The 21,736-nt window shown below is 32.1% G+C and overlaps 2 protein-coding genes and 2 pseudogenes across 2 annotated transcripts; 2 read left to right on the forward strand and 2 right to left on the reverse strand.

Moving 5' to 3' along the window:
* The first annotated feature begins 1,769 nt into the window (after nt 1-1,769).
* On the forward strand, nt 1,770-4,160 carry LOC112722043 (lipoamide acyltransferase component of branched-chain alpha-keto acid dehydrogenase complex, mitochondrial-like; annotated as a pseudogene).
* Nucleotides 4,161-4,473: 313 nt separating this feature from the next.
* Nucleotides 4,474-6,382, reverse strand: LOC112723100 (inositol transporter 4-like; annotated as a pseudogene).
* A 6,292-nt stretch (nt 6,383-12,674) lies between these two features.
* On the forward strand, nt 12,675-13,858 carry LOC140176256 (uncharacterized). Its single transcript, XM_072206196.1, has 2 exons — nt 12,675-13,176; nt 13,479-13,858. The coding sequence occupies exons 1-2, from the start codon at nt 12,675-12,677 to the stop codon at nt 13,856-13,858; spliced, it is 882 nt and encodes a 293-aa protein (XP_072062297.1).
* A 5,050-nt stretch (nt 13,859-18,908) lies between these two features.
* On the reverse strand, nt 18,909-20,814 carry LOC112722044 (inositol transporter 4-like). The gene is made up of 3 exons (XM_072206197.1): nt 20,275-20,814; nt 19,481-20,200; nt 18,909-19,391 (listed from the first exon to the last, which is right to left on the reverse strand). Exons 1-3 carry the CDS (start codon nt 20,812-20,814, stop codon nt 18,909-18,911), a joined length of 1,743 nt encoding a protein of 580 aa, XP_072062298.1.
* Nucleotides 20,815-21,736: the final 922 nt, after the last annotated feature.

The following is a 21,736-nucleotide window of genomic DNA, read 5'->3' on the forward strand; positions in this document are numbered from 1 at the left end:
TTTGAGTTAGAATGATTTAGTAATAGATATTAGTAAATTGTCTTAGACTATAATAAAAGATAGAGATATAGATAAATTATTTTAACTAAGTACGATTTAGTAGATAATACAATTATATATAGTTCAGTTGAAGCCAATTTATTAAAAGATGAGAATTTATATAAATCGGTTTTAGCCATTTTAATTTACTAAAAGAGAAAAATATATAAACATTAAAAATAATAAATAATTAAAAAATTTGAGAATTAACTAAAATCAAAGCTACTCATGCATTATATCTGTATTGTTTTTCTAAAATGTTATAAAAATTAGAAAGTTAAATAAATTTATATTAGTATTTTTAAAATTAAAAACAATTAGGATTAAAAGCTTTTTTAATAATTACTGAAATAACACACTACTATTATTTCTTATATTTGTATATTTGTTTCTTCTCCTTAAAAAATCAAAACATGTAGGTATTCTTTTGTTCTTTATAAAAAAAAAAAATAGAAGTTGCTAGGTGTATCGTGTTTATTATATTTTATTGATAATCAAATATATAAGTTTTCAATAAAATAACTTTAATAAGTATTTATCTAAACAATAGTATTTACCCATTAATAATAGAATTAAATGATATGATTGTATTAAAATTTAGAATTAATCATTTATAAAACTAATCGCAATGAAATATATTTAAAATAAAAGGATTAATTATCTTTTTTATAAGTGTAATTTTTTTTATGCTTCTATAAGTATAATTTTTATTTGACTATTTATCTATTATTATATAGAGAAAAGGACTATTGTCACACCTCAATTAATAAAATTTTATTTAATCATCTTAAATTATCTTTTTTTCTATTTTATACCTAAATTAATATTACCCAAATTTATTATCGCTAATACTATAAAATTAAATTAATGTTTTTTTAATCATATAATAATAGTCATGTGCATATATAATACATGGCATATAGTATATAGTATATGATAATTAAAAAAAATTTACAGATGAATTATTAAGGTACAACATATATATTCTGAATTTTTATCTAACATTATTTTATTGTGTCTATGCAATTTAAACTAATAGCGAGTAAATTAAAATTATAAAAAATGTTCATGTCAATTTTACAAATTTTATATAAATTTACTTATTTTATTTGATAATTATATAATTCTTTAGAAAAGAATTTTATTCTAGTATTTGAATAAAATAAAAATTATTTTTAAATAAAAAAAGAATTATGTTAACATTGATTTTTAATTAAATTTAGAAATTATTATTATTAATAAAAAAATTATTTGACTCGAATTTTTATGTTTAAAAGAAATTTATTTAATTTTTTATTTGATTCTTTTAACCATTTCATGGCTCAGTCAATTTCAAAAACTTCTATTCATAGCATCCGTCCTAACATAGCTGCTAGATCACTATTCTTTTCTTCTATTTAGTGTTTATTCTAGGAATTTTTTTGACATTCAATACATACTAATGGACAAAAATTTAACTTGTAACTGAACATTTGAAAATTTTCCATACTTATTAATTTACATCTTATGTACATACATTTGTATCGATTTTATCCATTTATCCAATAGGAAACATTTTAAGTGCACCGGAAGTACCGGTGCACCAGTTGTTTTAACAGTTGATCTGAATTATAAAAAATATATATAATATATATTAATTGAAATCAACTGTTAAAACAATTGGTGCACCAGTATTCCCCGGTGCACTTGAAATGTTTCCTATCCAATAATCCAATTCCAAACGTCTCTCTTTTGTTCTCCAAAAAGCACTTCAATTACACTCTTCACTTTTCAACAACCAAAGTACAAGTCGTTTACACGTAAGACCCTCTTTTGACGATGCTTACCCGCAAATCTCACAGGAAGCTTTAGACCTCCGCCCGCCGGGTTCTCCTCCCAGCTCTCTGCTCCGCTGCCCTCACCTCTCTCACTCTCACACCTTCTCTTCTTCTGCCTTTGCTCTTCGTTCTACAGCTTATGCTTATTTTGACGTGAGTTTCACCATTCTACTTCACTTGGTCTTGGGGTTATTTCAATCGTCATGCCAACTTGTTTATTCTCTTCTTTCGCAGATGCTCAGTTGCTTCACCTTTTATTTGATCAAGAATCACATTGATTTTTTGCTATGTTTATGCTATTTGTTAATTCTTACTGCCATTACTAGCTAGCTAGGTTGATCAATTGTTTCCCCTTCTATTTTCGCACTAAATAGTCACACCAATTTCGCTCTTAGACTTTGATACAGTTAATTTATGAGGTGCTGTTGTGATGTTGCCCATTACGTATAGTTATAATTGGTGGCTGCATAATAATTAAAAGTAATGAAAGTTTGATATGTTTTTGGAAGCCTTTCTATGTGAATTGGAGTGAGTTTGAGTGTTTATTTCACCATATTCGTTGAATTTCCGTGTTCTAGTTCAATTTTCTGCATTGGAAGAGGCACTGCTTTTCTACTCAACCTGCACTACAACTTTCGGCCTGTAAGATCGTGGATGTGCCGTTGGCACAAACTGGTGAAGGTATTGCAGAATGTGAGCTTCTCAAATGGCATGTCCAAGAGGTGAGTGAATTCCTATATTGCTCTATTTGTCAATTAATGAGATTGTATTCCCTTCTGCGACTGTTGGTGATTCAGAAACTACAAAGTCACTTGATTCTGATCAAATATTAGTTAATGAGTCCGCATCGGCTACAGCGGCTCTTGGTAATTCAAATAATGTAGAGCTACTAGATTCTGATCTTGAAAAAGGAAAACGTGCTGCGGTGTTATCAACACCTGCTGTAAGGAGTCTTGCAAAGCAACATGGTATAGACATAAATGAAGTATGTGGAACTGGAAAAGATGGAAGGGTATTGAAAGAAGATGTGCTCAATTTTGCTGCTAAGAAGGGAATAATTAGAAATGCATCTGCTGCTTTACATGCTGATAATGTAGAGCAGCCTCAAGGATCAGAAGGATATAGTGTGACACCTGAGTATAAATCACCATCAGAGGACAGGATACTTCCCCTAAGGTAAAAGCATCCATATGAATCTGAACCCCTTTTCTTCTGTGTCTTTCTTACGAGACAATGATACATGTCAACCTGGAAAGAAAACTGTGACGACCTTGAATGTTGCAATAGCTTGGAAGTTAATTATTTTCTTCTCTAATCTCTTTTAGGGGATACCAAAGAGCAATGTAAAATCAATGTCTCTGGCTGCCAAGGTGCCACATTTCCATTATGTGGATGAGATAAACTGCAATGCTCTAGTGGAGCTTAAAACATCTTTTCAGAAAAACAATCCTTATCCAGATGTCAAGCACACTTTTCTGCCAATATTAGTCAAATCACTGTCAATGGCCCTCACCAAGTACCCCTCTTTGAATAGTTGCTTCAAAGAGGATTCAATGGAGGTCATATTCAAAGGTCTGTCTCTTAAACATTACAGGCTGAACTCTCGATATGTCTTGCTAGCCTTCTTTGAAGGTTGAATGTGTTTGAATTTTGGTAGATTCAATGTTTTTCTGGTTATAGTTGGTTGATATGTGATGTCTGTTAATTCAATAGTTTATTTGAGGCATTAGCCGTCAATTTGGATCTGACAAGATGGGTTTACTTGCTATAGGTTCACACAACATTGGAGTTGCTATGGCTACTCCAAATGGTCTAGTTGTACCAAACATAAAGAATGTCCAGTCTCTTTCAATCTTGCAGGTCAGTTTTCAATCTTATGATTGCTTTATGCACACATTGTTATTTCGATGAAAGTGCATGTCATCAGTTAGAGGGGTCTGGAAGATAAATATGATTCATAATTTGAACTGCTTGAACAACATATATTTTAGTTCTTGACTTACCATTTTTCTCTTTAGCTGGACTGGTGGTATTGGACTCAGCTCTGGAATGGAGACTTGGGAGAAAGAAAATAGTTTATGAAAATTTTAACCTAATTCTCTAAAATATATTAATTATGTGCTTAATTTGAAACTTTTAATTAAAAATAAATGATTTCAACATTCTAATGTATATATGAGAAAATTTTATTTTATCTAAAAGAATTGTATTCTCTTTTTGTATTATCACTTTTTAATCTAATAGTAAAAATAAATAGAATAAATAAAAGGTTGAATTGTTTATATATTCGTAATTTTTTTTAAATTCAAAAATATTTGACTATTTTAATATTTTGCATTGTTATTGTGGCAATATAATTCGTCACTGACATATTGTAAAAAAAAAAGTAAGTAAATTATGTAAAGAAAATGTTTTGTGATTTTTTTTAATAATGAAAAAGCGGAACATATAATGATGCTAATACACAATTTAGATTATTTTCGGGGAATCCATCCCTGAAAAGAGAAAACAAAAATAAAAGTATGCATACAACATGCCTCTTTTCTTATTTAATGTGTTGGATACAAATCGACATACATGGAGAAAGAGAACTAACAGCTTCATCATATGATATTATTTATTTACTAGAACTTGCTTTCTCTTCGTCTGTCTTTGGATTGGTGCAATCGCAAGGGTTGAAACCTTTCTGAAGCAACTTCTCAACCTCTTCAAACTGAAGCCCTTTGGTCTCTGGTACCAATAGATAGATGGCAACGAGTCCAATTGTGGAAAACCCAGCAAAGAGGAGGAATGTTCCTGCAGCCCCAAGTGCATGGATGAGTGACAAGAATGTCAAACTCACTATGAGATTAGCACACCAGTTTGAAACTGCTGCTATGCCTCCACAAATTCCCCTGAATCTCAATGGGTAAATCTCTGAGTTCAAAACCCAAGGCACTGATCCCATTCCAGGAGAGTAGGCTAGGATATATAGTCCCAACACTATAACTGCAAGCACTCCAATTTTGCTTGGGCATCCATCAGAAAACCACACGCGCTTTTGCTCACCGCACACCACTCTGACTTCCTTTGTTTCCGCCAGGCATGCTCCTGGAAGATGCTGCATCATGTTCATTGATTATGTTAAGATTAGATTAGACTAATACATAGATATATATAAGTTGAAAGAGATGGAAGTGATGAACTTACATTGCCTCCGGTGCTGGCACAGAAGGCACATTCAGCTTTCAAACATTTCATGCAGTTCCATGAAGAGACATTAGGGGCATCAAGATAAGCCCTGGCATGTAGCGTTAGCACCAAAGCTGAGGGTGTCAACGTTGTCAATTGGAGGAGCGGTGGTAGCTGCCTGATAGAAAACTCCGGTTAGAGTGAGGAGGCAAACGATGATTGCAATAAGGGATAGGAGCATGAGCTTTCTCCTTCCATATTTATCGATGCAAAGCATGCTGAGGATAGATCCAACGGCGTTGAGACCAGATGTGACGAGAGAGAGTGCAAGTGCGGTAGATTTTGATGCAATGCCGGCAAACTGAACAATGGTTGGGCTGTAATACATGACGGTGTTGATGCCAACGAATTGTTGAGCGACTTGAGCAGTCACGCCTGCATACAATCCTCTTCGAACAGCAACGTTGCTGAAAGCAGCCTTCATTTTCTCTCCAAGAGTTTGACCGATCAACCCTTCCTCTTGCTTCTCTTGTTCCACAGCTTCTCTCATTGCTTTTATCTCCCCTTCAATCTCGTCTGCTCTGTAAATCTTTTCCAGGATTTTCCTTGATTCATTTTCTTTTCCCTGGTTGTACAACCACCTCGGTGACTCAGGAAGGGTCAGCATTAAAACGAACTGAACCACCGCCGGAAGTCCGGCCACCCCAAGCATCCAACGCCATGTTCCAGGAGTCTGTATATTATGTTAAATAGTTTAGTCAACTATGTTAAATTACCTAATCTTTTTAAGTTATTATCCGAGTAGATATATATACCTTGGTGAATGCGAGGTTGATAAGGTAGGAGAGAAACTGGCCAAAGGTAATGAGGAGACCATTTATACAAACGAGAGCTCCTCTAATGGCAGCTGGAGAGGCTTCTGAGATATAGAGAGGGGAAGTCATGGAAGCTATGCCAACTCCAAAACCAACCAAAATTCTTCCAACGATGAGGACCCAAGGAGCAGGGGCAATAGCCATGACTATTGCGCCAAGAAAGAAAACAATATCAGCCCCCAAGATAGAGGTCTTACGGCCGAGCATGTCGTTCATCCATCCACCAAGTGCAGCACCAATGATGGCTCCCGCTACAGCCATACTTACAATGACTTCCTGCAACCATAATTTCTTATCAACTTCTACAAAGTCTTCGCGAATGTAAAGCAAGGCTCCTGAGATAACACCGGTATCGTAGCCGAAGAGGAGACCTCCAATTCCGGCCGATAGAGCAAGGCGCATGATGTATGGCGAACTGGTTGCTCTTTTCCAGAATTCCGTGAACTCTTGCTTACTCGCTGCCTCCGGCCCTCCTTCCATTCTTACTGATCACCTTATTAATTTAATGTCAACCCTATTGATGATTTCTAGCTTTCCTCTACCACTTGCACCCCCTCCACGCTGAAAATATTATTATTTCATCCATCATTGTTTATTTATGCATGCAATTAATCTCATGCGTTTCATAACATCATGCAGACTTTCAATTATTAAGTAAAATTTGATCTCAACGATAATTAATCAATAATATCTATTCTTTCTTATTCCGATCTTAACACCTTCTCAAAAAGGTAATTATTATTGTTCCTAATTAACTATGTAGAGTTGTGATCAGCAACACAAAAACAATTAGGAATATATTCTATCATATCATTATTATTTATTTATATATAAAGAAGTACAATCCAAAAAAGAATTGAGATAAATTAAACAGATAAGATATGTTACGTACTTGTACGACAGAAAAAACAGAGAGAAAATGAACTATCTTTAGAAAACGATGACACTTTGATGTTAAACTTTCGCAGAAGGTCTCTCAGACCAGTTGTGTGGTATTACGCTCCTTTTTTCCTCGAAGGTTCGAAGTTATTGTCGTTGGTTTAAATTCTGTCTTTTCTCTCCTTTATATATAAATCTTCTCCGTTAGTGGCAGCTAATATATTCATATCTTTAACAAACAAGAAGGCACCAAAATCTGTCTATAGTAAATAATAAGCAAACATTGTCATATTATATTCAACCGTCTTAACCGTATATTAGTTTTTTTAATCCTATCTAATTTCTTGTTTTTTTTTCGTAAAAATTGATCTGTTTTTTCATGTATCTTATCTATAACTAAAGCTAAGTTCTCTAACAAAATAGTAAAATACACGAATTAGAGAGATACAACAAAAGTTTAATATCAGAGTGTTGTGGTTTCCATAACAAAGCTTATTTTCTCTGCTTTTTTTAGTACTAAGTATATAACATGCTTCGTCTGATTAGTTTGTCTTAATTCTTTTTTGGATTGTATTTTTTCTTTATATATAAATAAATAATGATGTTATGATAGGATATATTTTTAAGTATTTCTAAGTTCATGATCGCAACTTTATTATATTCAATCATGTCTTAACCGTATATTAGTTTTCTTATTCTTATCCAATTCTGATTTTGTTTTGTTTTGTTTTTTTTTTTTTTTTGTTAAAATTGATCTGTTTTTTCACGTATCTTATTTATTTATAATCTAAATAAAGCTAAGTTCTCTAACAAAATAATAAACTAAAATAAAAAACAAGAATAAAATAGCTGCTTTTTTTTTTATTTTAACCAATATATAAAAGTCAAACCCTTCAAGTTATGTAATTTTATTATTACTTTATTTGAAAAGACAAATAAAGTCGCACTGGTGATACGCTTCTAAGGAGACCAATATTACTTTAATAATTTGAAAATTTTCAACATTTTAATATATTCAAAATGTATTCTCCATTCTATAACCAAGAACAAAAGTTAATTAATCAATTCGAAACATGTTTCGAAGTGAATATTTATTTGTTGAGGTGTTCAAAAAAAAATAGTTTGTACTAAATTATAATTTAGCCTCTAATATTTTTTAATATAAATTATTAGTTTTTAATAAAAGAAATTGATAGAGGATAACAATATATGTATATCAGAAATTGTCGATATGATGATGTGTTTTAAAGAGGTTATGCTCCAAGTAACCATGATGTTATAAGGAGAGAACATGGAAGAGAAGAGAAGGGTAAAATGCTATTCCAATTAGCATCATAGTAAATATATCACTCCCTTATGTTTTTATCTTTTACCTTCATTTGTTACATGTCAATATTTTCTACATCCTCATTTTTATGTATATATGTAACAAACAAAAATATGTATAGATGTATACCGAAAGTCACCACAAAAGTCCCATATATAGATGTATGTACCAATAATTTCTTATATAGTCATAGTTTTTTGAGGTCATATTATATATTCTCACCACAAAACTGATTTGAGAGACCTTCTGTGATTCATTCCACCGACGACAAACCATTGCAGGTCATCAAACACATCGTTTCACTAAATTGAGTTATATTGGATTAAACCCGATAGTAAATGATGCACCAATTTAATATATTTTTCCTTAAAAAATTACCGGCAGATTTATCGTCGAAAAACAAAATCTACCAATAATTAAAAAATCTTACGAATTCGACGTGGTTACCGTCGACAAATCCGACGGTACTCAACATTTTTCTTGTAGTATTTTTTGCCTTTTGCGCTTGTTTCACAAATCTATATAATTTTTTGTTTTCTTAATCAATGCGCAAAGGAGCGTATGTATGATTGGTTATATAATTAAGTTTAATTAATCATATAAATAAATGCTAATATATTTTCCTATTAATTATTTTAATGATTCCAAAATTCTAAAAACTTATTTTGACGTAAATATTTTTTCAAACAGACAAAATGTTAAAATTTATAATTATTATTGAAAAGAAATATATATTTTAAAATATTATTAATATAAATATGCAAATTTACTTTTAAATATGAAAAAATATCCAATTAATTTTTTTCATCTTTACCATATTTGAGTCGGTGCAAAATTCAGTTGATTTATTTATTGCTAAATACTCGTTTATCATTACTGTAATTAGAATTGTAAAATATAATTAATTAAAATTGTTTTTCCTCGCTTCTTTTATTAATAGTTATGAATGGTAGATAAAAAAAAGAAAGAAATTCTGGTTAGAGCATCTTTATCACTTCAATTTTTTTAGTGTATTAAATTACTAATTATTAATTATTTATATCTATGCATGATCTTTGTTGAAACATGCACATATTTTGTATTTTAATTATATTAAGCACAAACAATTTAACCATAATGGCCCATTATTTGAATTAATCATCTAATAACTCAATTTCCTAACTAAATTATTGAACATATTATTATATAAGTATATAACTATAATCAATCTAAATTTTTAAGTACAAGAACAAATATAAAAATATATTATATTACAAGGATAGGTATGATCATTTACGCTATGGTTTGAAAAATTAGACAGAATTTTTTTTAGCATAAAGATTTCAAAAAGCCTTCTCTCCTTTGAGAGGTTCTTTGGTGAAAAATAAAATTAGGTGAACCAAGAAATTTTTTATTAAATTTAGACTAAAAAGATGCACTGCACATGATATTTTTTTTGTGAATTTTTTTAGTGGATGTTTAGGTGTCATTATTTTGATAAAAAATATTTTTTTCAATGACAAAAGATCTTTTTATTTTTTAGTGAATTTGGCAAATTTTTAGTAGTAAAAGTAAAAATACTAGGAAAAAAACATCTTTTTTGAGAAGTTACAATTTACATCTTTTTTTAAAAGATTTTTTTTTCTTAAAAAAAGATATTTTGTAATCATTGATAGACAAAAATATCCTTACTAAAATTTTAAAAAGACACCTTTTACCCACTTTCTTTCATGAATGAATATAGGGCTGCATATGGATCGGATAATATCCGCATATCCGCGGTAATTATCCGCATCCGATCCGAATTTTACGGATATTATCCGATCCGCAGAGTCATCGGATCCGTACTATGGTCGGATCGGATTGCGGATTTGGCAGTGATATCCGCGGATTCGATCCGCAAATCCGCATATCCGCACATCACATATAAATAGCATAGTTTAAGAAAATAAATCCTAATGTGATATGAATTTTAGTGTGTTATTTATGAATTTTATGATATTTTGTTTTTAATTTTTTATGTTGTACTTCAACTTAGAATAATTAAACTTAAATCTTGTGTTATTATTTTGTTTTTGTTATTCAAAAGAACTATTATTGATAATATTTTAGGAGTAAATAGGCTTAAACAGATAAAAAAATGAATTTTTTGGATTTTTTTGTAAAAATAGTCAAATAGAATCTTAAAATAGTTTTTTTTTTTAATTATGCGGATATACCCGATATCCGATCCGCAAGTATGCGGATCGGATCGGATCGGATCCGGCCTAAAAAAATGCGGATATCGTATCCGATCCGATCCGATGAGTGCAGTGCGGATCGGATAGAATTTTAGGCTATATCCGATCCGATCCGATCCGTGTGCAGCCCTAAATGAATATACTATATATTCAATATCTACTTCATGCCTTGAACCTCAGAACCAAGGTTCCAACTCAAACCGCAGCTCCCTGGTAATCTCTGGTTCTCTTCATGCTATCTTTTTTTTTTTTTTTTTTTTTTATCTATTTTGTGTTTTCAATACATATATGAAAAGTCAATTAATTAATTCATATAAAACCAACGCAACTTTATTTTCTTTTGCTATAATCATATGTGATATCTTTTATTTTTGTTTTTATTTTCATAGATAGATTTATATTTTCTACAATGTTGATCTTGGTTTGATGTTTGAGATTCAATCACATTGAATCATTAATTTCTAGTGTTACGATTTTTAAGAATCTGTATTTGATATTTTGGGAGCATTATTATATAATATTTTGTCAAATTCACTATTGCAAGAATCATGTAATATTTTGAGATAAAATCTTTAACAATTTGATATAAAATATAATCATATATAAATATAAAAAAATATACTAGTATCAAAATATAAAAAAGTAAAAAATCTGAAATGATTCACAAATAAAAATATAACATATTCATTTAGCTTTTGTTCTTCTATACACTCAACAACAAATCATCAGATTCTTTTCTTTTACCCTTTCTTCTTCGTATTATTATAAACTTCATATTACTGTACGTTATTATTATTTGCTTTCTTTTACCATTTTTTCTTCATATTGTTATTATTATTTGCTTTCTTTTCATATTGTCTCTGTCTTCATATTACTTTACGTTATTATTATTTATTATTTATTTTTTTAATCATTTTATCATTATTATTATTAATTTATTTGTGATTTTTATTTGTTTTTTATTATCATAGTATTTTATTTTTATTTAGTATGTTATTATATTCACGATTATTATTTATATTACAATTTATTTTATTAACATTATACATTATAAAATTTGATATAATTTATATAGTATGGCTCCAAAACTAAATCCAAGAAGAGGTTCTAGTCAAGTAAATATTGAAAACGAAGATGCAACAAACGAAGGAGAAGTAAAAACTGTAAAAACAAAATGGGATGATTGGAATACTGAAATATTTTTGACTATCTGTGTGGAAGAAATATGAGATAGTAATAGACCTAATAAATATTTCAATAAAATTGGTTGAAAAAATCTACAAAAAAAAATTTAGAGAGAGAACAGGACTCCCATATGTGCATAGACAACTAAGAAATAGATGGGATGCTATTAAATCTTATTTTCAATTATGGGCTAAATTAATTGGATAAGAGACTGGTCTTGGTTGGGATCATGAGAAAAAAACAGTGTTAACTTCTGAATCTTGGTGGACTGATAAAATTAAGGTATGTTAATTTTACATTATAAAATAATACAATAAGTTAATTTTATTTTTAAAATTTATTAGATATCTTTTATATTTATTCTTTTGCATATTTTAAACAGATTAATCCAGAATTCGCTAAGTTTAAGAATGAAGGTCCTAAATCTTTAGATAGGCTTGAACAATGTTTCAAGGACATCGTAGCTACTGGTTATAGTGCTTGGGCATCATCGGAAGATCCAAATCCTGAAGAATTTAATCAGAACAATGAGGATTTTGAGAGTAGAGGTGACATGAATTATACAAATGAATATATTGAAGAATACATTGCTAATTATACAGTTGTTCAAAGCCCTACTAGAGAGAAAAGAAGGAAGACTTCTAACAAAAAAGTTGAGAAACGAGCTGGAATAGTATCTAGATTACAGGACTCACTTGATCGTATTTTGGTTGGTGTAGAGTCAAAAGCTGCAACTAAGGGAGATGATCCTTGCTCAATAGAAAATTGCATCAAGTTGCTATGCAAATTACCTGACCTAGAACCATATAGTCCACAGTTCTAGTTGGGAATTAGATTAATGGCTAAGCCACAATATAGAAAAACTTTCATTGCATTGAGTGATGATCCTAATCAACAACTTGGATAGCTAGAATCTTTTAAATTGGATGACATGAACCGTCTCTAAACTTTATTTTTAATTTTTTTTTGCATGAATTCTTATTATCGTTATTGTTGAACTTTAATTTAGTGACAATGTTATAATTTATGTTTTGATTTTATATTTTGGAACTTTATTTAATAATGACATTGTGAATAGTATTTTTTGCTTTGTTATCTTATTTTTCATGTTAATTTAAATTATACAGGATGAGTGATTATGAAACAAATAATAATACTGAATATGAAGAGCATGAAAAAGGTTACAAATCAGCCGCTATTAGCTATTTGTGGAGTTGCCAATTATTACTTGCGATATGTCCTCAAACAAGAGAAAAGGACTTCAAAACTATCAGGATATCAATGGCTATTAGAATTAAAGGAGGAGAATGAAATGCGATTTTTTGAACAATTTAGAATGAGAAAATCAGTGTTTAATCGTTTATGCAATGATTTAGTTCTCAATTATGGCTTGAAATCCACACGAGGTGTTAGTAGAGAAGAAATGGTAGCAACATTTTTATACATGCTTGGGCAAGGAGCTTCTTATATAATGTTAGAGAAGCAATTTCAGCATTCAGGTGAAACTATATTTCGTCAATTTCATCATGTTCTATCATGTGTGAAGAAATTGGCAAAAAATATTATTAGACCTATTGATCCTAGTTTTGGAGACACACCTAAATATATTATGGATAATGATAGATATTGGCCATATTTCAAAGATTGTATTAGAGCTATAGATGGTACGCATATAGCCATTCATGTTCACCGAGATGAGTAAGTACGATTTATTAGTAGAAAAGAAAATACTACAACAAATATAATGGCTGTGTGTGATTTTAATATGTATTTTACATTTATATAGGCTGGTTGGGAAGGTTCTGCACATGATACAAGAATTTTTATGGAGGCTCTTTGAACAAAAAAGTTAAATTTTCCACATCCACTAGAAAGTTAGTTATGTCATTTAAGTTTATTTTGAGGTTACATTCATTTTTACGATAATATGTGACTTGATTTTTGTATATTTTTTAATGTATTTCAGGTAAATATTACTTAGTTGATGCTGGTTATCCAACTTTTAAGGGATTCTTAGGACCTTATCGTCATACAAGGTATCATATTCCACAATTTAAACTAGCATCAAATTTTAGATCAAACAATGAAAAGTTCAACTATTGTCATTCAAGTTTAAGGACAGTAATTGAAAGGACTTTTGGAGTATGCAAAGCAAGATGGAAGATACTACAAAACATGCCATTAAGAGCAAAATTTGAAACCCAATGTGATATCATTGTTGCGTGTTTCACCCTTCATAATTTTATAAGAATGATGGATTCTGATGACATAATTATTTTGCAAAAGTTTGAAGATATTATTTCGTTACAAGCCAATGAAAATGACGGTACTACTGTAAGAAATTGATCAACAAATTGTGAAATTAATGAATGGGAAGATCCAACACAAGAAGATGTTCGGGCAATGGAAGAAATAAGAGACAATATAAGAGATCAATTATCGGATCAAATAAATTAGTATAAATAATTATTTTTCTTTTATTATTATTAATGAACTCTTTTATGATTGAATGTCCTTTTAAGTAATTTTATTATTATAAAAGTATTTTGTATTTTTGTATCCAAACAATAACATCTTTTAAATAAGTACTTTTAACTAAAGTATGCAAACATAAAATCACTTTTACTTTTGCAAAAGATCTTTTAAAAAAATATCATTTAAAAAAGATCTTTTTCGAGAATGGCGCCCAAACAAGACCTTAGTTAAATAATAAATTTCATTTTCCACAAAAATTTTTCTCTTTATCATAGTATTATTTTCGGTTCAAATCATTTAAGAAAGATCTTTCTGCCTTCCATTTATTTTCAAAGGAAGAAAGAAAAGAATACTAATCCCCCATTAATACCTTTGACTAGTGTTGGTTTAAATTGGAAAGATTTGGTTTGATATTGACTACTAGCCATTATTAAATTATTACAAGAAAAATGGTCTGTCGCCACACTTTTTTTTGCTACGCTTTAAAAGTGTGGTTGTATGTCCACTTTTCGGCACATTTTGAAAGCGTGGCTATAGGGTTATACATACGGCCAAGCTTAAAAACATGACAATAAATAAAAACGTGGCAAAAAAGCGTGCCAATAGATCGAAAAAAGCGTGGCGATAGAATAATCGACACACTTTCAGATATGACCCTTTCAAAAGCGTGCTGGTAGCTCAAAAAACGTAGCAAAAAGCTATCATTATGCTTTTTTCAAATTTTCATCACGCTTTAAAAGTGTAGCAAAATTGTAGTTTTCTTGTAGTGAATTCATGAGATGCTTTAAACTTTTTAATTTGTAGCTCAATGTATTCTTAAGTGAGCCTATACCACTCATTCTTTTGAACATTTTTTCAAGTTTAAACTTAAACTCTCTTATTATGATTCCCAAAATAAGCCTAACCCACTCATGCTACTTACTTTCTATTTATATATCTCTCTGTTGTAATCAACTCCTAAAGTCAAGGTGCTCTTATCACTCATTTAGTTATTTTGATTTTCTCTGCTCCTAAATGTGCATTTGAAAGGGGCATTTTCTCCATCGCCTAAATTTCTTGGCTGCTAGGGCGTGTCAAGATTGTGGCATTATCTTAGAATGTGAAGGTGAAGGTGAAGATACAACACCTGAAACAGATTTTTGAGTCTAGTAAATAATAATAACATTTTTGGTAATGACAAACATGATTTTAGTTGGGTTGAAAGCCCAAAAGTGTTTTGATGATTCAATGTTGCAGACCCAAATATTATTGAACAGCCCAAACAGAGGAAACCAAGTATCTAAGCTGTAGCTACTTGGACCAAGCCTCTAGTCCAGCCCATTGTCATTCTTGAAAGGAAGAACATCTTCCTGCTAATGGTGCTATGTTGCTTTGGGTAAAGCACAAAGGAGAAATAAGGTTTTACTTTTTCACTAAACATCAAAGAAGAAAAAGGTGTTTTACTTTTTCATCAAGCACCAAATCAGAAGAAAGAAAAGCGAATCAAGGAAGCTATGTCAAATCAAAATTAACATGCACAAATTAGGTATTATCATAAGAGAAAAGGTAAATTATTTCTATTAACATACAAGTCAATTACTTTCTGATTTCTCTTTTCCTATGCACAACTATTTCGAGTAATATGAAGAAAGTGATGGCTACTTTACTCTACTGTGAATTAATAATATTGAAACTTAGGGTCAAAGCACAAGGTTAATGATTTTGATTTATCAAACCCATTGAGGATCTGTTATCAATGAAGCTGCCTTGCCTAACTCTAATTCTAAATTCCTGATTTTTTAGTCTGATGGAAGAAAAAGAAAGGAACCTTAGCTAGCTCAAGATTCAAGAAGCTGACTTTGTAAAGAAGCCCTAGGTGGGAAAATAGAACTCAATACAAAAAGAAAAATCATCTTTAGTTTTGCTCAAGGAGAGAGAACCCAAAATCAGAGAAGAGAGAAACCTCACAAATCAAAGTTTGAAGTCTTGGAAGCATTGTACTTACATAAAAGGGATCATTATGTCAAGATGAATAGCTACATTTGAGCGTTCAAAATATGGGTTAAGCTTATAGGGTTTGAGTTGTTCAACATTATCTCCTTCATGGTTTATTATTGAAAATTCTGGATGTTTGTTGTATCCTTTTTTGTTTGTATTCAGTGGTAAAAGGCATAAAAGTGAGATATTGAGAAAAAGCTATTTAGAGAAAAGGTAAAGAGAGGTATTTGGAGAGAAAAACAAAGATTTATGTCATGTATCTTTTGATTATATTTTTGTTTTGTATCATGTACCTGAGAGGTATTCCTTGCTAAGTTGGGTGAACACTTAGTGGTTGAAAATCTAGGGAGTAAACCTAGTCAAATCTAGCTTGGGTAAAAACTGGGTTTGTCCCAAATAGGATTGGGTTGAATCTTAGAAAAATTTGTGTATGTAATACTTGAAAAGATAGTGAAAATTCCACCATTGTTGTGGTGGAGACTGGATGTAGGTTGCATTGCACAAAGCAGCTGAACCAGGATACATAACTGTGTCATCTTCTTCTTCCCTGTTATAATTGTGTGTTTCAAGAATTTTGAGACAAAATAAAATTGTCTCCTGCATAATTAATCTCGCAGTCTAAACAGAAGCAAAGTTTCATTTTCTAGTTTGAATATTTATTAATCAAGATTAAAAGAATGCCATAGATTCCACCCCCCTTCTCTAGGCCATCAAGAGCCTTCAATTGGTATCAGAACTTAGTACTCAAGGATCAAGCTTAACAGCTTGGAGGAAAGGTCCAATGGCTAATAACTTGGGTGCAAACTCTGTGGCCTACACTCTTACTGACGGTCAATCAAACAACAGGCTTCCTTTCTTCAATAGAAAGAACTACACCTACTGGAAGGAAAGAATGCAGATCTTTGTTCAATCCATTGACTACAGTATATGGAAAATATTGTGAATGATCCTTAAGTACCTACCAAGACAAGTGCTGAAGGACTGATGATTCCTAAAGAAGAAGCTGAATGGAATGATGAAGACAAGAAGAATATGGAGTTAAATGCCAAAGCCATCAAAAGATGTACTGTGCTATCAGTTTCGAGGAATATTGATTCAGCGACTAATGAAAAGTATAAGGTGATAAAGCAGTTGGTCACTAAAATCGATCGCTAATTTTAACATTAACGACCGATTTTCGCAAACAACATAAAAAATAAACTGAAAATTGTTAGTCTCTAAATTAGTGGCTAATGATAAAATTAGCAATTGATTCAACAACTAACAAATATATAAGGTCATAAAGTAGTTAGTCGCTAAAATCAATCACTAAATTTGTCATTAGTGACTAATTTAGCGACCAACATAAAAATTAAACTCAATGATATAAATACTCTCAGTTCCAAAATTCGGGTTTCAGTTTCAGAAAAAACACAAGACACACTATCTCTCTCTCCCACTCTCGTTCAACCACTCTCACTCTCTTTCTCGCCACTGCACGCCAATCGCTCGCCGCTCTCTAGCTGATTGCTCGTCGTCGCCGCTCATCGCTCGTCTCCTCCATTCGCTCCTCTCTAATCGCTGCCCGCTCCTCTCCGCTCGCCACTCGCTCGTTGTCGCTCCTCTCTCCTCGTCGCTGCTCTCTCCTCTCCGATCGTCGTTGATGCACGAGCATCTTTTCTATATTTTCTTATTATTTTAGATATGAATTATTGAGTTTTATTTAGATACTAGCGTTTGAAGCCTATTTGGATGCTACTTTAAGGCGCATTATGGTTTTATTTATTTCAGAAAAAATCCAGACGAGTTTGGCAGAATTCGTGCAGAAGAAAAAGGAAAAAATTGATGCTGCAAAGCTAGCGCCAAACGTCGCTACCTAGCGTTTGGCGCCAAGTGCCTTGTAACGCTGCAAGCCCTCTATGAAGTTGACGCCAAACGCCACGACCTGGCGTTTCGCGCCAGATGCTTTGTAAATTGTGCCAAAGCCATACGCTAGTGGCGCTAAACGCCGAGCTGAACGTTAAGTATCAGGAAGACAGTAAACCTACAATCCTTCTCTGCCCCAGCGGTGTTAAACGCCGAGCATGGTGTTTAGCGGCAGTAGCGCGTATATATATATATATATATATTTCATGCCTATAAGACACATTTGGCTTGCTTTTTTTCTTTCTTTACTATGTATATATAATGGCCTTCGGCAACTTTTTTTATCTTTTTTTTGAATAATAATAATAATAATAATAATAATAATAATAATAATAATAATAATAATAATAATAATAATAATAATTAAAATTCTTTTATTTTTTCGAAATATTCTATTATAATAAAAATTATTTAGAAAGTCTAATCGATTTTAAATTCAAAGTATCATAAAATTTAATTTAATTACTTTTAGGAAAAATGATTTTCTTTAAATAAAATTCTCAATAAATATAATAAATTGTAAATCACTTATTATTTAATTTTCAAAAAGTTGGGTTGTTATAGTATAATTCGTCACTGACTTATTGTAAAAAAATTAATTATATAAAGATGATGTTTTCTGATTTTTTTGTAATTATGAAAAAGCCAAATGCGTAAAGAAAACAAAAATAAAAGTAGAGGAGTACTAGAGGACCAACAAGTTTTGTAATTTGTAGTCATCAATTAGCTATTATTAATATTTTTAATCGTGTAAAATTACATCTAACAGTGTAGAATTACTCATTTTTTGTTGTTGGCCAGATTTTAATAAAACTACTGGCTCTTTAGACTTTTTCATAAAAGTATTCATACAAATCTAACATACATGGAGAAATTCTCTATCGCTCTGTCAGCATAGATTTTGAAGAAGAGAACGCACACATTGAAACAACAAATATATTTATCTCCTCCTTTAATTTCTATTCCTCTAAGAGAGAATTGTCCAATTCTCGATGTATATGAAAAGATAACTAACTGCAACTTCATCATATCATATTATTTATTTACTAGTACTTGCTTTCTCTTCGTCTGTCTTTGGATTTGTACAATCGCAAGGGTTGAAACCTTTCTGAAGCAACTTCTCAACCTCTTCAAACTGAAGCCCTTTGGTCTCTGGTACCAATAGATAGATGGCAACGAGTCCAATTGTGGAAAACCCAGCAAAGAGGAGGAATGTTCCTACAGCCCCAAGTGCATGGATGAGTGACAAGAATGTCAAACTCACTATGAGATTAGCACACCAGTTTGAAACTGCTGCTATGCCTCCACAAATTCCCCTGAATCTCAATGGGTAAATCTCTGAATTCAAAACCCAAGGCACTGATCCCATTCCAGGAGAGTAGGCTAGGATATATAGTCCCAACACTATAACTGCAAGCACTCCAATTTTGCTTGGGCATCCATCAGAAAACCACACGCGCTTTTGCTCACCGCACACCACTCTGACTTCCTTTGTTTCCGCCAGGCATGCTCTTGGAAGATGCTGCATCATGTTCATTGATTATGTTAAGATTAGATTAGACTAATACATAGATATATATAAGTTGAAAGAGATGGAAGTGATGAACTTACATTGCCCCCAGTGCTGGCACAGAAGGCACATTCAGCTTTCAAACATTTCATGCAGTTCCATGAAGAGACATTAGGGGCATCAAGATAAGCCTGGCATGTAGCGTTAGCACCGAAGCTGAGGGTGTCAACGTTGTCAATTGGAGGAGCGGTGGTAGCTGCCTGATAGAAAACTCCGGTTAGAGTGAGGAGGCAAACGATGATTGCAATAAGGGATAGGAGCATGAGCTTTCTCCTTCCATATTTATCGATGCAAAGCATGCTGAGGATAGATCCAACGGCGTTGAGACCAGATGTGACGAGGGAGAGTGCAAGTGCGGTAGATTTTGATGCAATGCCGGCAAACTGAACAATGGTTGGGCTGTAATACATGACGGTGTTGATGCCAACGAATTGTTGAGCGACTTGAGCAGTCACGCCTGCATACAATCCTCTTCGAACAGCAACGTTGCTGAAAGCAGCCTTCATTTTCTCTCCAAGAGTTTGACCGATCAACCCTTCCTCTTGCTTCTCTTGTTCCACAGCTTCTCTCATCGCTTTTATCTCCCCTTCAATCTCGTCTGCTCTATAAATCTTTTCCAGGATTTTCCTTGACTCATTTTCTTTCCCTTGGTTGTACAACCACCTCGGTGACTCAGGAAGGGTCAGCATTAAAACGAACTGAACCACCGCCGGAAGTCCGGCCACCCCAAGCATCCAACGCCACGTTCCAGGAGTCTGTATATTATGTTAAATAGTTTAGTCAGATATGTTAAATTACGTAATCTTTTTTAGTTATTATCCGAGTAGATATATACCGTGGTGAATGCGAGGTTGATAAGGTAAGAGAGGAATTGGCCAAAGGTGATGAGGAGACCATTGATACAAACGAGAGCTCCTCTAATGGTAGCTGGAGAGGCTTCTAAGATATAGAGAGGGGAAGTCATGGAAGCTATGCCAACTCCAAAACCAACCAAAATTCTTCCAATGACGAGGACCCAAGGAGCTGGGGCAATAGCCATGACTATTGCGCCAAGAAAGAAAACAATATCAGCCCCCAAGATAGAGGTCTTACGGCCGAGCATGTCGTTCATCCATCCACCAAGTGCAGCACCAATAATGGCTCCCGCTACAGCCATACTTACAATGACTTCCTGCAACCATAATTTCTTATCAACTTCTACAAAGTCTTCGCGAATGTAAAGCAAGGCTCCGGAGATAACACCGGTATCGTAGCCAAAGAGGAGACCTCCAATTCCGGCTGATAGAGCAAGGCGCATGATGTAAGGCGAACTGGTTGCTCTTTTCCAGAATTCCATGAACTCTTGCTTACTCGCTGCCTCCGGCCCTCCTTCCATTCTTACTGATTACCTTATTAATTTAATGTGAACCCTGTTGATGATTTCTAGCTTTCCTCTACCACTTGCACTCCACGCTGAAATATTATTATTCCATCCATCATTGTTTATTTATGCATGCAATTAATCTCATACGTTTCATAACATCATGCAGACTTTCAATTATAAAGTAAAATTTGATCTCAACGATAATTATTCAATTATATCTATTCTTTCTTATTCCGATCTTAACACCTTCTCAAAAAGATAATTATTATTGTTCCTAATTAACTATGTAGAGTTGTGATCAGCAACACAAAAACAATTAGGAATATATTCTATCATATCATTATTATTTATTTATATACAAAGGGAAAGTACGATCCAAAAAAGAATTGAAATAAATTAAACAGATAAGATATGCTACTTACTTGTATACAGAAAAAACAGCTAGAAAATGAAATTTGTTAAGAAAACCACAACACTTTGATGTTAAACTTTCGCAGAAGGTCTCTCAGACCAGCTGTGTGGTATTACGCTCCCTTTTTTCTCAAAAGTTCGAAGTTACTGTGGTTGGTTTAAATTATGCCTTTTCTCTCCTTTACATATCTTCCCCGTTAGTGGCAGCTAATATATTCATATCTTTAACAAACAACAATGCACCAAAATTTGTCTATAGTAAATAATAAGCAGAGATTGCCATGTTATATATAACCGTGTTAACCGTATATTAGTTTTTTTAATCCTATCCCATTTTTTGTTTTTTTCGTAAAAATTGATCTGTTTTTTCATGTATCTTATCTATAACTAAAGCTAAAGCTAAGTTCTCTAACAAAATAGTAAAATACACGAATTAGAGAGATACAACGATAATTTAACATCAGTGTGTTGTGGTTTCCATGACAAAGTTCGTTTTCTCACTGCTTTTTTTTAGTACAAGTAT

Source organism: Arachis hypogaea, chromosome 11 (assembly GCF_003086295.3).
Source record: "Arachis hypogaea cultivar Tifrunner chromosome 11, arahy.Tifrunner.gnm2.J5K5, whole genome shotgun sequence".
In the NCBI taxonomy this organism is placed as follows: Eukaryota; Viridiplantae; Streptophyta; class Magnoliopsida; order Fabales; family Fabaceae; genus Arachis; species Arachis hypogaea.

Excerpts from the sequence above, each read along its gene's own strand:
- LOC140176256 (XM_072206196.1), top strand. The coding sequence starts at position 12,675 with ATGAAGAGCATGAAAAAGGTTACAAATCAGCCGCTATTAGCTATTTGT. Across the intron at positions 13,177-13,478 it reads TTGTATTAGAGCTATAGATG|GTAAATATTACTTAGTTGAT; the intron begins GTACGCATATAG and ends AATGTATTTCAG.
- LOC112722044 (XM_072206197.1), bottom strand. The coding sequence starts at position 20,814 with ATGGAAGGAGGGCCGGAGGCAGCGAGTAAGCAAGAGTTCATGGAATTC. Across the intron at positions 20,201-20,274 it reads TCAACCTCGCATTCACCACG|ATACAGACTCCTGGAACGTG; the intron begins GTATATATCTAC and ends ATTTAACATAAT. Across the intron at positions 19,392-19,480 it reads GTGCCAGCACTGGGGGCAAT|CATCTTCCAAGAGCATGCCT; the intron begins GTAAGTTCATCA and ends AACATGATGCAG.